This window comes from Pleurodeles waltl, chromosome 1_2 (assembly GCF_031143425.1).
Source record: "Pleurodeles waltl isolate 20211129_DDA chromosome 1_2, aPleWal1.hap1.20221129, whole genome shotgun sequence".
NCBI lineage: Eukaryota > Metazoa > Chordata > Amphibia > Caudata > Salamandridae > Pleurodeles > Pleurodeles waltl.
This window is the reverse complement of record NC_090437.1, coordinates 1,015,372,388-1,015,387,855: the sequence shown is the minus strand read 5'-3', so window position 1 is coordinate 1,015,387,855 and position 15,468 is coordinate 1,015,372,388. Positions and strand designations below refer to the sequence as shown.

At 44.6% G+C, this 15,468-nt stretch overlaps 1 protein-coding gene across 1 annotated transcript in view; it reads left to right on the top strand.

The window, feature by feature from the left end:
* The window catches only part of UCHL1 (ubiquitin C-terminal hydrolase L1), a 432,125-nt gene extending 417,052 nt beyond the window's left edge, over positions 1-15,073 (top strand). The window contains exon 7 of the mRNA XM_069201862.1: positions 14,754-15,073. Within this exon, the coding sequence (XP_069057963.1) occupies positions 14,754-14,840 (87 nt within the window). The 3' untranslated portion in view covers positions 14,841-15,073. The remainder of the gene's footprint in view (positions 1-14,753) is intronic.
* Positions 15,074-15,468: the final 395 nt, after the last annotated feature.

The following is a 15,468-nucleotide window of genomic DNA, read 5'->3' as shown; positions in this document are numbered from 1 at the left end:
GTGTCAGATAACAGCCCGGAGGCCTACCCTACAAAGCCATCTCCACCAGAAGACAGCACCGCGTACTCTCAGGTGGTGGCTAGAGCAGCACAATTTCATAACGTAAGCCTCCACTCAGAACAGGTCGAGGATGATTTCTTGTTCAACACACTCTCCTCCACCCACAGCTCCTACCAAAGCCTGCCTATGCTCCCTGGTATGCTCCGGCACGCAAAAGACATATTTAAGGAGCCGGTCAAAAGTAGGGCAATCACACCACGGGTGGAAAAGAAGTATAAGCCGCCTCCTACGGACCCGGTTTTCATCACTACACAGCTGCCACCAGACTCTGTTGTTGTAGGAGCAGCTAGGAAAAGGGCCAACTCTCACACATCTGGAGATGCACCACCCCCAGATAAAGAAAGCCGCAAGTTTGATGCAGCTGGTAAGAGTCGCAGCACAAGCTACAAACCAGTGGCGCATCGCGAACTCCCAGGCACTACTTGCGCGCTATGACAGAGCCCACTGGGACGAGATGCAACATCTCATTGAACATCTGCCCAAGGACTTCCAAAATAGGGCGAAACAAGTGGTTGAGGAGGGACAGACCATCTCCAACAACCAGATACGTTCCTCCATGGACGCTGCAGATACAGCTGCACGGACAATTAATACATCTGTAACTATCAGACGGCATGCATGGCTCCGAACGTCTGGATTTAAACCAGAGATTCAACAAGCAGTTCTCAATATGCCTTTTAATGAAAAAGAACTGTTCGGTCCAGAAGTGGACACAGCGATTGAGAAACTCAAAAAAGATACGGACACTGCCAAAGCCATGGGCGCACTCTACTCCCCGCAGAGCAGAGGGAATTACAGCACATTCCGTAAAACGCCCTTTCGAGGGGGGTTTCGGGGTCAAAGCACACAAGCCAGCACCTCACAAGCAACACCGTCCACTTACCAGGGACAGTATAGAGGAGGTTTTCGGGGACAATATAGAGGAGGGCAATTCCCTAGAAATAGAGGGAGATTTCAAAGCCCCAAAACCCCTACTACTAAACAATGACTCACATGTCACTCACCCCCTCCACACAACACCAGTGGGGGGAAGAATAGGTCATTATTACAAAGCATGGGAGGAAATCACTACAGACACTTGGGTTCTAGCAATTATCCAACATGGTTATTGCATAGAATTTCTACAATTCCCTCCAAACATACCACCAAAAGCACAAAATTTAACAACACACCATTCCAATCTCCTGGAGATAGAAGTGCAGGCACTATTGCAAAAGAATGCAATCGAATTAGTGCCAAACACACAAATAAACACAGGAGTTTACTCACTGTACTTTCTGATACCAAAGAAGGACAAAACGCTGAGACCAATCCTAGACCTCAGAGTAGTGAACACTTTCATCAAATCAGACCACTTCCACATGGTCACACTACAAGAAGTATTGCCATTGCTAAAACTACACGACTACATGGCAACTTTAGACCTCAAGGATGCTTATTTCCATATACCAATACACCCATCTCACAGGAAATACCTAAGGTTTGTATTCAAAGAAATACATTACCAATTCAAGGTACTGCCTTTCGGATTAACAACCGCACCAAGAGTCTTTACCAAATGTCTAGCGGTAGTCGCTGCACACATAAGAAGGCAGCAAATACATGTGTTCCCATATTTGGACGACTGGCTAATCAAGGCCCATTCGTTCATACAGTGCTCAAATCACACAAATCAGATCATACAAACCCTCTTCAAACTCGGGTTCACCGTCAATTTCACAAAATCCAAAATTCTGCCACGCAAGGTACAACAATACCTGGGAGCCATAATAGACACATCAAAGGGAGTAGCCACCCCAAGTCCACAAAGAATTCAAAATTTCAACACCATCATACAACGCATGTATCCAACACAAAAGATACAGGCAAAGATGGTATTACAACTCCTAGGCATGATGTCATCATGCATAGCCATTGTCCCAAACGCAAGACTGCACATGAGGCCCTTACAACAATGCCTAGCATCACAGTGGTCTCAAGCACAGGGTCACCTTCTAGATCTGGTGTTAATAGACCGCCAAACTTACCTCTCGCTTCTGTGGTGGAACAACATAAATTTAAACAAGGGGCGGCCTTTCCAAGACCCAGTGCCACAATACGTAATAACAGATGCTTCCATGACAGGGTGGGGAGCACACCTCGATCAACACAGCATACAAGGACAATGGAACGTACATCAAACAAAACTGCATATCAATCACCTAGAACTGCTAGCAGTTTTTCAAGCACTAAAAGCTTTCCAACCAATAATAGTTCACAAATACATTCTCGTCAAAACAGACAACATGACAACAATGTATTATCTAAACAAGCAGGGAGGGACGCACTCCACGCAGTTAAGCCTGCTAGCACAAAAAATTTGGCATTGGGCAATTCACAACCAAATTCGCCTAATTGCACAGTTTATACCAGGGATACAAAATCAACTCGCAGACAATCTCTCTCGAGATCACCAACAGGTCCACGAATGGGAAATTCACCCCCAAATTCTGAACACTTATTTCAAACTCTGGGGAACACCTCAGATAGACTTGTTTGCGACAAGGGAGAACGCAAAATGCCAAAACTTCGCATCCAGGTACCCACACAAACAATCCCAAGGCAATGCCCTATGGATGAACTGGTCAGGGATATTTGCTTACGCTTTTCCTCCTCTCCCTCTCCTTCCTTACCTGGTAAACAAACTCAGTCAAAGCAAACTCAAACTCATATTGATAGCACCAACTTGGGCAAGGCAACCCTGGTACACAACGCTGCTAGACCTATCAGTGGTACCCTGCATCAAATTGCCCAACAGGCCAGATCTGTTGACACAGCACAACCAAAAGATCAGACACCCAGATCCAGCATCGCTGAATCTAGCAATCTGGCTACTGAAATCCTAGAATTCGGGCACTTACAACTTACCCAAGAATGTATGGAAGTCATAAAACAAGCAAGAAGGCCATCCACCAGGCACTGCTATGCAAGTAAATGGAAGAGGTTTGTTTGCTACTGCCATATTAATCAAATACAACCATTACACACAACTCCAGAACATGTAGTGGGTTACTTGCTTCACTTACAAAAATCTAACCTAGCTTTCTCTTCCATTAAGATTCACCTTGCAGCAATATCTGCATACCTGCAGACTACCTATTCAACTTCCCTATATAAAATACCAGTCATTAAAGCATTCATGGAGGGCCTTAGGAGAATTATACCACCAAGAACACCACCTGTTCCTTCATGGAACCTAAATGTTGTCCTAACTAGACTTATGGGTCCACCTTTTGAACCCATGCACTCCTGCGACATACAGTTCCTAACCTGGAAGGTGGCATTTCTCATCGCCATTACTTCCCTGAGAAGAGTAAGCGAGATTCAGGCGTTTACTATACAGGAACCTTTTATACAACTACACAAAAATAAAGTCGTCCTAAGGACCAATCCTAAATTTTTGCCGAAGGTTATTTCACCGTTCCATCTAAATCAAACAGTGGAACTTCCAGTGTTCTTTCCACAGCCAGATACCGTAGCTGAAAGGGCACTACATACATTAGATGTCAAAAGAGCATTAATGTATTACATTGACAGAACAAAAAACATCAGAAAGACTAAACAACTCTTTATTGCATTTCAAAAACCTCACGCAGGAAACCCAATTTCAAAACAAGGTATAGCCAGATGGATAGTTAAATGCATCCAAATCTGCTACCTTAAAGCTAAACGACAGCTGCCCATTACACCAAGGGCACACTCAACCAGAAAGAAAGGTGCTACCATGGCCTTTCTAGGAAACATCCCAATGCAAGAAATATGTAAGGCAGCCACATGGTCTACGCCTCACACATTCACCAAGCACTACTGTGTAGACGTGTTATCCGCACAACAAGCCACAGTAGGTCAAGCCGTATTAAGGACATTATTTCAGACTACTTCCACTCCTACAGGCTGATCCACCGCTTTTGGGGAAATAACTGCTTACTAGTCTATGCAGAACATGCGTATCTACAGCGACAGATGCCATCGAACTGAAAATGTCACTTACCCAGTGTACATCTGTTCGTGGCATCAGTCGCAGTAGATTCGCATGTGCCCACCCGCCTCCCCGGGAGCCTGTAGCAGTTTGGAAGTTACCTTCAATTATTTCTATATGTATCATCTCAACCTTAAATAGGTGCATACTTAGTCACTCCATTGCATGGGCACTATTACTACAATTCAACTCCTACCTCACCCTCTGCGGGGAAAAACAATCGAAGATGGAGTCGACGCCCATGCGCAATGGAGACAAAAGGAGGAGTCACTCGGTCCCGTGACTCGAAAGACTTCTTCGAAGAAAAACAACTTGTAACACTCCGGCCCAACACCAGATGGCGAGCTATTGCAGAACATGCGAATCTACTGCGACTGATGCCACGAACAGATGTACACTGGGTAAGTGACATTTTCATTACTTACCACCAGGTGCTCTTAGATAAAGAGCAGATTGAGGACGATTTCCTCTTTGAAACTGTCCACCTCCCAGTGCCACACAGTACATCCATGTTAAAGGAAAAGATGAGGCATGCAGAGGTCATCTTTAAAGATCCTGCCAGACCCCATTGTTAGAGGTCATATTTCCCCTGATCTGCATAATGCAGGGAAGAGTTAACACCCAAACTGCTAGCAATGCTCTGCCTCCTGACCAGGAGAGCATGCGCATCGATTCTTCTGGAAAATTGTTTGCAGCCCCAGCTGCCAACCATTGGTGCTTACCTAACACAAAGCCTACTAGCAAGATATGACCATGCCCACTGGGACGAGATGGAGAAACTCATCCAATGCCTGCCAGTGGAGCACAGGAAGAGGGGCCAACACATCTTCAGGGAGGGCCCGCTTATTTCCAATAATTCAATTTGCTGTGTTCTAGATTCGGCTGACAAGGCTACCTGAGAGATAAATACCAGTGTCCTTTTGCGCCGGAATGCATGGCTACACATTTCCAGATATAAATCTGTGGTACAGCAAACTATTCTTGATGTACCATTTATCAAGGAGCTTCTTTTTGGCCCACAAGTCAATCAGGCACTAGAGAGAATGAGACAGTGAGGTGGCTAAATCTGTGGGTGCCTTGCAGACCCACACACCAAGTCCCTGGCCACACACCTCATCCTCTTAACATAAAGACTAAGCGCTCACATCCTCCCATACGCCCCCTCCCACCTCTGTTGGGATGTCCTAAGCATTTTTCAGACCTGGCAAAGTATAATAGATCAAGGAGTGTTGGATTTCATTCAACATGGCTACAGTTCATTTCCACACCTCCAAACACCCCTCTTCCCCCCCCCCCCCCTCACAAACATTCTTCAGAACGTATCCCTTTGCTCAAACAGGAAGTCATGGCTCTTAAAGGAGCCTTAGAACCAGTTCCTTCACACAATCCGGGAGCAGGCATATGTGAGATCTAGAATAGGCCTTAACCACCTGTCCTTTTGGGGCATCAGAAAGTACAGACGTTTGAATTGCTTCCTGTCCGCATTTTCATAGAACACTCCAGGATGTGCTTCAACAGGCAATTTCTTCTCAGCGCTAGACATAAAGGATGCCTATTTTCATATCCTTAATCATCCAGCGCATCGCAAATATCTCAATTTGTGGTTACAAGCAAACACGAACAGTTCAAATTATTCCCTATAACTGCACAACTGATGTTTACAAAATGTCTCGCAGTAATAGCTCACTTCCTCAGGTAAATCACATGTTACCATATTAGACAACTGGCTTAAAGCCAACACTCTCAAACTGTCTACACCACATTCAAGCTACCATAAATTTGCTGCTTCAGCTGTTGAGAATTTCATCGGCAGCCTCTTCAGGTTCAGCCCTATCTACAGTCTGTTCAGAACGCAGTTGGGATTAGCTTATCCTAACACAGCAAGGACACAACTTTCAAACAACTTTTGTGCTTTCGCCCCAGTCAGTTGTCATGAGACTTCTAGGCATGATGGCCTCTTGCATTGCATTGCCATAGTGCTAGATGCCCGTATTCACGTCTGTTACAGGAATGTTTAGCAGGTTAGTGGTCTGTCACAGAATCATCTGGAAGATCTAGTGTTGGTAGACAGCCACACCCATCACTCTGGATCAAAAGCAACCTGTTAAAGGGCAGCCTTTCCTGGACCATGTTCCTCAGAGTATTTTGACAATGGACACATCCCACAGGATGGGGTGTTCACCTACAGGTTCACAGTCCAAGGTCACTGGATCACAAACCTCACACTATACATATCAGTTACCTAGAACGTCTTGCTATTCAACTAGTGTTAAGTGTTCACACCTTACCTAATCAACAGTTGTCCTGCTCTCCTCCCAGACACAAGACTGCGATGTGCTGAAACGGGGGACCTGTATACAGCTTTCCTGCCTAGCACAGATGATCTGGCATTGGGCCATTCGCCACAACATTAACCTAGCAGAACATCTCCAAGGGGCACACAACAGCTCTGCTGACCTCAGCAGGATGCAGCAACAAGTCCATGTCAAAACTTCACCCACAAGTCCTGCTTCCCTACTTTCAAAAGTGGTAGACCTGTTTGTAACTAACGAAAATGGAAAATGCCCACACTTCACCTCCCCACACCCTCAGTCCAAGGGCAGTGCTCTATGGATGAACTGGTCAGGAATATTTTCCTGTGCTTTTCCACCTCTCCCTCTACTGGCTTGGAAGCTCAGGCAAACATCCCTCACATTGATCCTGGTGGCATCCAAATGGGCTCTAACTGTGGTTCACTACTCTTCTAGAAATCAGTAGCTCCTCATGAGAAGCTTCCCTTCAACCGGACCTTCTCACTCTGAACCATGGGCAAATCAGACACCCAAATCCCAAACAATTAAAACTTATGGCTCCTGAAGTCATAGAATTTGGATACCTTAACCTGCCTCAAGAATGCATGGATATTCTGAAGGAAACACGTATACCTGCTACTAGAGCATATGCAGGAAAATGGAAACTGTTTGCTATTGTCTGTAAAAACAGGCGGACCTTTTCAAAGGATCGGTGCAGGGTATTCTTTCCTACCCTCGTTTGCAAAAACCATACTTCACATAAACTTCTATAAGATTCCATTTAGCGGTGACAGCTGCCTATTTTAAGAACAGCCAACATTCTTCTCTTTCCAATATTCCAGTTATTAAAGCCTGTATGGAATGACTCCAGAGACGCCACCAGTGCCACTTTGGAATTTTAATATTGTACTTGTAAGACTCATGGGTCCACCATTTGAGCCTTTACATTCATGCTCCCTTCATGTTTTGTTGTGGAAGGTGGCATTTAGTGGAAAACTAACACTTAGAAAGACCAAACAGCTTTGTTGCTTTTTCACCGCCTCCTGGGTGTAAGTGGATTGTAAAATGTATCTAAGCTGCTATACTAAGATAAAAGACCTTTACCTGTTCCTCCTAGAGGGCATGTCACTAGTTATATAGCTACATGGTCCACACCACACCTTTCCTTAACTTTGTGTGGATGTCTTCGCACCCCAACAAGTTAATGTATGACAGGCAGTGCCATATATACTTTACCAGACCACTGCAACACGCACAGGTTAGTCGCTGCTTCTGGGAGGCACTGCTTTAGTCTATGCAGAGTGTAAATCTACAGCCACACATGACATCAAATGGAAAATGTTACTTACCTAGTAAGCATCTGTTTGTTGCTTGTGAATCTATAGCACTACGTGCCACAGACTCCTGTGGCCATTGCAGTCCATTCACAGATATTATATATTCATTTGCATAGGCATCTCTTTTCACTTACACTACATTCTCACCTGCAGGAAAACAATTTAACATTGTAGTTGATGCCAATGCGCATTAGCATGAGTCACTAGATCTTGTTACTCAAGACTTTTTGAAGAAAATCTTGCAACCTTCCAGACCCAATACTAGATGGCAGAAGTGTGCAGAGCATGTGAATCTACAGCACTGCATGGCAAACAGATGCTTACTGGGTAACTAACATTTTCCTTACATCTTATGAAATAGGATTTCCCAATGTAGTTCTCAGTATAGTTTTTAGTTCTAAATATTACTTATCCAGTATTGGATCTTTCATAAATTCACATGCTTGAATCATCGCCGTCGAAGTGGGAGTCCCACAGTACATAAAATACCAATAATTAACAAATAAGTTTTTTTGCCATTGTCTATAATGGAGACCGTAATTGCTCATATAGCCTATCCATGTCCTTTTGTGAAAAGGACCGAAACCTGCCTGATGACCAATCAGGCACCAGCACCCTCTAGAACACTCTCCAGAGAAGCTCCTTCCCTCAGATTTTCTACCGCACGTCGTGTGAAGGGAGTCTCCCTGAGCTCTGCTCAGTTTTCTACTACTTCAGAACCTTTTTCTCTCACCTATCCCCTCACTCAAACCTCAGTCGACGAGAACTCCAGAACGGAGTGAGTCGTCATCGACAACATCGTTGCTTATCACAGTCGACAACAGCCCCGTCGACTATCATATCAGCAATGACAATGTCATCGGCTGTTTCACCGTCGACGACAAGACCGTCAATGGGAAAAATCGGTACCGTCCACGGTATTGTCAACTTTCACACCATCGACGACTGCACTAGTGCCTGTCAGGCAGATAGAGGCAACTCCTACCTCTTCCAGGCCTCCGAGCCATGGTCAGGATCACATCTCTGCCCACACCAGACATTTATCCAATAGACACGCCTCCAAGCAAAGTGTCAACTTTAGTACCCAGTCATCTTCTTGACTGGGAGGAATCTGATGAAGGTCCATTCAGAGATGCACACAGCCCATCACAGCTCCACGTCAAGTATCAAGAAGATGACGATGAGTATGACCAGTACCAACCATACTAGTCATCAGGAACACTATTACCAACCAAGAGAGCCTCAGCATAGAGCGACAGATGGCTTCCTCCTTAATCCAGAATTTACTATCTGCTGCAACTGGGCACCTTCTCCTATAATCCTGTAGCATAGAGGATCAGCCACCACCGCCAGTCTCTCCGGTTACACCAATCAATGTCCCTCCTCCTCCAGCTACTCCAAGAATGACACCCCACTCAGTGTTAGCTGCACCCCCTAGAGATGAAGGTTCCACTTCAGGAGAAGAGGAAGGAGAAATTTCTACCCTGCAACATCCTACTGAGGAATGGGATGACTACTTGGCCCCCACTCCTTCACCACCTCCTCGCCCCTCTGATTCTCCACCCGAGGACATAGGTGGTTTCCATAATCTTATGGACAGAGCTGCTGTACGCTTCCACCTTCCAACATCTGTCTCCCAGTCGGAATGTTTCCTACATGATTTTAAGGAGCAGTCAAGGAAGTCTGTACGGTCCATTCCTATTAATTTTATATGGAGCGAGGGTACAAAGATTATGCGCAACCCGGCAACAGTCCCACCAGTCCTGCAAAAACTGGACAAGAAATACAAGGCAACCCAAGACTTTCCGGCATGTCCTACTGGCCACCCGAAGCCTGATGCAATTAGGCAATCCTGGGTCGTTATGACTGGCAAATGTGGTCGGACATGCAACCTTTCTTGGACCTCATCCCTGAAAGCAAGCAAGCAGAGGCACGGAAGATCCTCCCAAAGGGTGAGCGTACATCGGAAGAAATAATCGACTGCGCTCTTAATATAGCCTCTACTGGTTTTTGTCATCTAGCAGGTGCCGCTGTCTTACGCCGCCAAGGTTGGCTCAAAGCTACATCTTTCAGGCCGTAAGTGCAGTCCTGTATCCTCGACATGCCTTACGATGGCGAATATCTTTGGCAAGCACGTAGATGACGTGCCCCAAGCCATCAAGACCGACACGGACACTGCCAAGTCCCTAGGTACCCTGCAGTACTGGAAACAGCCCTTTCGGGGTGCTAGAGTAAGAGGCGTCACCTCATTTCGAGGTTCCTTCCACAGGCAGTACCAGCAATCCCAGTATAGGCCTTCCTACCACCAACAGTACAGGCAATCATCTACGGCTTCCTACGCCAGACAGGGAGGAAAGAGAAGACGGGGTTCACAAACCAGAGATCAACTCAGAGAATGATCTTCTCCAGGCACCGGCTATGCTTCCCCAATGGTCACACCATCAGCAAATAGGAGCAAATATTTCCAATTACACCCAAGTGTGGAAGAAAATAACATCAGACAAATGGGTGCTGGATATAGTGACAAGAGGTCATAACCTGGAATTCATACAAAAGCCACCGCATCATCCACCAAGATCAGGCAGACCTCCATCTTTGTCTGCTTCAACGGGAGGTATTCAGCCTGCTTGCCAAAGGAGCTATAGAGGCAGTTCCAGTTCAACAACGAGGTCTCGGATTCTACTCCTGTTTCTTCCTCATAAGGAAGAAGTCAGGGGAATGGCGTCCTATACTAGATCTCAGGAAACTCAACAAGTTCCTTCGGAAGCAATCTTTCCGGATGATCACACTGTCGGATATCCTGCACCTCCTCAATCCTGGAGATTTTATGACAACTCTAGATCTCCAGGATGCCTACTTCCACATACCAATACACCAAAAACATTGCAAATATCTCTGCTTTACGGTAGCCAGTGCCCATTATCAGTTCAAAGTCCTACCATTTGGTCTGAGATCAGCTCCAAGAATCTTCACGAAATGCCTTGCCCCAGTCGCAGGTTTCCTCCGAAGCAAGGGTTTCCAGGTGTTTCCATACCTGGACGACTGGCTCATAAAAACTCCAACTCTACTAGCTTCCAAAGCGACAAACGCCTGCTTCAAATTATTCCACAGTTTAGGTCTAACAGTGAATGTACAGAAGTCAGTCGTACTTCCCTCATGCAGAAGAGTTTTCCTGGGAGCAGAATATCCAAAACAAGGCATATCTCACTCCAGCAAGGCAGCAGAAGCTAACCCACTTGGTTGTCAGAATCTCCACAAGTTTGTTTCAGTACGACTGTTCAAGTCGCTCCTGGGCATGATTTCCTCGGCCATAGTCCTAGTACGACTAGCAAGACTCAGAATGAGGCTGCTGCAAGAAGAACTGCAACTCCAATGGACCCAGTCGCAAGGGTCCTTCGACTTAATAACTATCACACCAAAACTTCGGCAGGCGTTGAAGTGGTGGTCTCACACCAACCACCTCTCCAAATGTCTTACTTTTCTAGCACCAATAACACTGTCATCACCACAGACGCCTCCTTGGAAGGCTGGGGAGGCCATTTGCAGGACATGCGCATTCAAGGCAGATGGTCCAGGCTCCAGAAAGAAATGCACATAAACCTACTAGAACTGGAGGCGATCCATCTCGCGCTCAAAGCTTTTCTTCCACGCATCGCAGGGTCCTCAGTGTTAGTCAGAACGGACAACACAACAAGTATGTTTTTACATCCACAAGCAGGGAGTAACAAGATGCCTCTCTCTCAAGGGAAGCTCAGTCTCTTTGGGACTAGCTCACACTGAACAACATCCGCCTCAGGGTGGAGCACCTGCCTGGGGTGAACAACGCCCTAGTGGACTCTCTCAGCAGGACGGATGACAACTGCCATGAGTGGGAACTCAACCAGAACATACTCGATGGCATCTTCCAACGATGGGGTCGGCCAATCCTAGACTTGTTTGCCACCAACCTGAACGCCAAATGCCAGTTCTTCGCCAGTCGATACCCGCTCCCGGGGTCGTGGGGAAATGCTCTTTTGATGAAATGGTCCGGGATCTTTGCCTACGCTTCCCCCCCATCCCTCTGATTCCCAGGCTCCTCAGGAAAATGAAGTCCGAATGCTGCAGGATCATTCTTATAGCCCCCAGATGGCCCAGACAGTACTGGTACACGGAGCTCCTACTCCGGTCCGTGGCCAATCCAGTCCGCCTTCCTTGCAACCACAATCTTCTAACGAAGAATCAGGGTCTCATCCTTCATCCCGACCCAGCTTCACTACAATTGCATGCTTGGCTCCTGAGTACAGTGAGTTTCACGATATGAACATCGATCGGGAATGTAGACTAATATTATCTAGGGCACGAGCAGAGAGCACAAACTCAAGTGGAAGATATTTTGTGTTTGGTGTTCTCAGAACAATTTTCACCCGTTTCAAATTAACCCTGAGCAAATTCTTTCTTACCTGCTCTCTCGCTCTCTCCAAGGCTGGTCTTTGCCATGCATCAGTCAAGATTCACCTAGCAGCTATAGCCTCATATAGGCGATCGGCTGAGATGCCATCTATCTGCTCATCCAGAATCATTAAGCAGTTTATGAAAGGGCTTTTCCGCACTTTTCCCTGGTGCGGTTACCTCCACCAGAGTGGCACCTTAATATTGTCCTGTCTCAGCTCATGAAAGCTCCTTTCGAGCCCATTCACAGGGCGGAACTCAAGTACATCACTTGGAAAATGGCAACCGTGCTCGCTCTCACTTCTACCAGGAGAGTCCGTGATATACAGGCATTCACTACTAAAGAACCCTTTTTAGTTTTTTCTGAGGACTTCGTTATGCTCAGAACCAACCCCAAATACATTCCCAAGGTGCCATCTTCATTCCATCTCAATGAACCCGTGATACTACGAACCTTTTTTCCAAATCCCACTACGATCGCAGAGAAAACTCAACACTCTTTGGACATCAAACAATGCCTCAAATTTTATCTTCAAAGTACCAAACAAATCAGACCAACTCCTGGTATCTTATTCTCTTGGATGACCGGGAACAGGAGTAACCAAGGCCACTATAGCCGGTGGATTTCCTCGACAATCCAATTCTGTCACACCAAGGCAGGAAGACTGCTGACTAGGCGCCCGAGAGCCCACTCCACGAGAGCAGTCTCCACATCGGCTGCTTTGTTTCAGGGTATTGCCCTTGATAAGATATGTCAAGCTGTGACATGGAAAACTACGCACTCCTTTACGCAGCACTAATGTTTGGAGTCATCACAGAGAACCGACTTTCTAGTAGGACAAGCTGTTCTACGCCATCTTTCATTAAGGTGATACCGTTCCTTAGTTATATAGAAATGGTTTGAGATGCAAATAACTGATTTCCATTATATTTATTTTTATATATATATATATATATTTTAATGCTTCTATATAAGTATATGCATGTATGTATATCTTTATATATATCTGCATTTATAACACGAATGTTCAGTATATGTGTACATGTACTTAAAAGTATCTATATTCCTCTGAAGCTCATGATGCAAAATTTGAGTTAACTATTTTATATTGGGAATACAGGATCTTCATGCTCGCACCCTCCATCCATGGTGGGTATAATGTTTATCAACAGTACTGCTGACTATTCAGATTCAAGCATGTGAATTTATGAAAGATCCAATACTGGATAAGAAAACAAGTTACTTACCTGTAACTACAGTTATCCAGTATTGGTATCTTTCATAAATTCACATGCGACCCACCCTCCTCCCCTTTGACGCTCGCTTCCTTTCAGGTTATAATCTTTCGCTCTCTTGCTGTAAAATCTGAGGGAAGGAGCTTCTCTGGAGAGTGTTCTAGCTGGTGCCTGATTGGTAAGCAGGCAGGTTTCGGTCCTTTTCACAAAAGGACATGGATAGGCTATATGAGCAATTACCTGTGTCTCCATTATAGCCCATGGCAAAAAACTTGTATTTGTTAATTATTGCTATTTTATGTACCGTGGGACTCCCACTTAAACGACGGGGATGATTCAAGCATGTGAATTTATGAAAGATACCAATACTGGATAACTGTAGTTACAGGTAAGTAACTTGTTTTCTTCCCTGTAGTATTTAATCCTCAGGCAATCACACCTAGCAGGCAGCATATCTCATAATGTGCCACTGCCTTTGCAGACTGGCCAAGGGGTGGAATATGCAGTTTGCTGGGTATGAATACCAATCAAATGTAGGATATAATGCCTTTTTCTATGCTGCATGATGCTAGTAGTCTTAGACCTTACCTTATGATTATTGGGTGTCTTGACTCTTCCCTGGTGACCTTGTCCTCTTTTAAAAATTGATACCATGTGTGTGAGGGCAGTAGCTAATTCCTGAAGGAGCAATGTTTTATCAGCTTTTTTCAGATTGTGCCCTACCTGTCTGAATGGCCTTGCATCTTCCAGTATTTTGATGCTCAGTTTAAATGAATACTTTGATCTACTATGTAAAAAAGTCCATTTAGTTCAGATTGCGTGTACCAAACTTAATTTATTAAATCTTCATAGGAGCTTGTATCCAGTTTTCTGATGCTCCAAAACAAGTAGAGCCCATTTATTTTGTCTTGAATAGATTCCAATGATAAACTGATTAAAAGGAAACCTTTTTTCGCTGTCTATTTTGCAGCTGAATTGGAAAGCTGGTTTCTCTTGGTAGTTTTAGTAAAGATCTGCTGAGTGTCCTGCAACCTGGTCCACAATGTCTTCAAGTATTCTTTTGGTACCAAATAAAATACCCTACTGCTGCTGGGCAGAGTTCAGCTTGGTTGGTCACCCAGGTGTGTGTTTTGTGGGTTTGTTTTTTAGCCAACCTAGAATGTTTTTATCTTGGAGCCATGTGCGATCATTCACTTGTAGGGCTTAAAAGTTTTCCCCGATAAATGTGTTGACGTGTTATTTTATATATATATATATATATATATATATATATATATATATAACCCCCAATGACTGTTTAGTTGACTCACTTAAAATATGCATGATTAACAGTGCAGGTTAAATATTTCATAAATTGATGTGAATTCAATTTCATTTTTGTAGGATGCTGCTAAGATCTGCAGACAGTTCACGGCTCGTGAGCAAGGGGAACTCCGGTTTTCTGCTGTAGCTCTCAGCAAGTCGACATGAAACACCAGTAGCTACTCTTCATATGTAAAATTGCACAAGCTTCAATAATAGTGTAGCGGATGTTTCAGTGAAGGATGTCACCACTGCACTGCTTCTGTACTTCATTCAACAACTGGCCCAATGTTGGTCATATTAAAGTATATTGAATGCTCGCTTTGTACTACCTTGTTACATGGTTATTTGTTGCAATTGTTAAATCTATGAAATTTGCAAATAAATGAATGTTCAATCTCGCTTGTCACACTAATTCGTAACATTTGCTGAATATTGTTTGGATTACATGCAAACTTTACCTAAAGCAGCATTTATCAGCCTATTTCATATGGGAGAGCCCCTAAAATACATTTTCATGACTGCAAAACCATGCATGAGATTTTCCAGCCAAATTGTTTTAAGCGAAAGTATTTGTACATTTGTCGGCTTACATGTAAAGAAAATCGAAGCATTTCTTATCTTTATGTATTTCCATTTTTATTTAGAAATGTCTAGTTGTCCAGCATTGAGTTTTACATATTCACATGTTTAAATAGATTCCAGTTGGACTGGGAGTACCCAGTATTCTTAGCAAAGTGTTAAAATGGCCACCGGCCTCAACATTTATTAATACTCCATTTGAATGAATCAACCA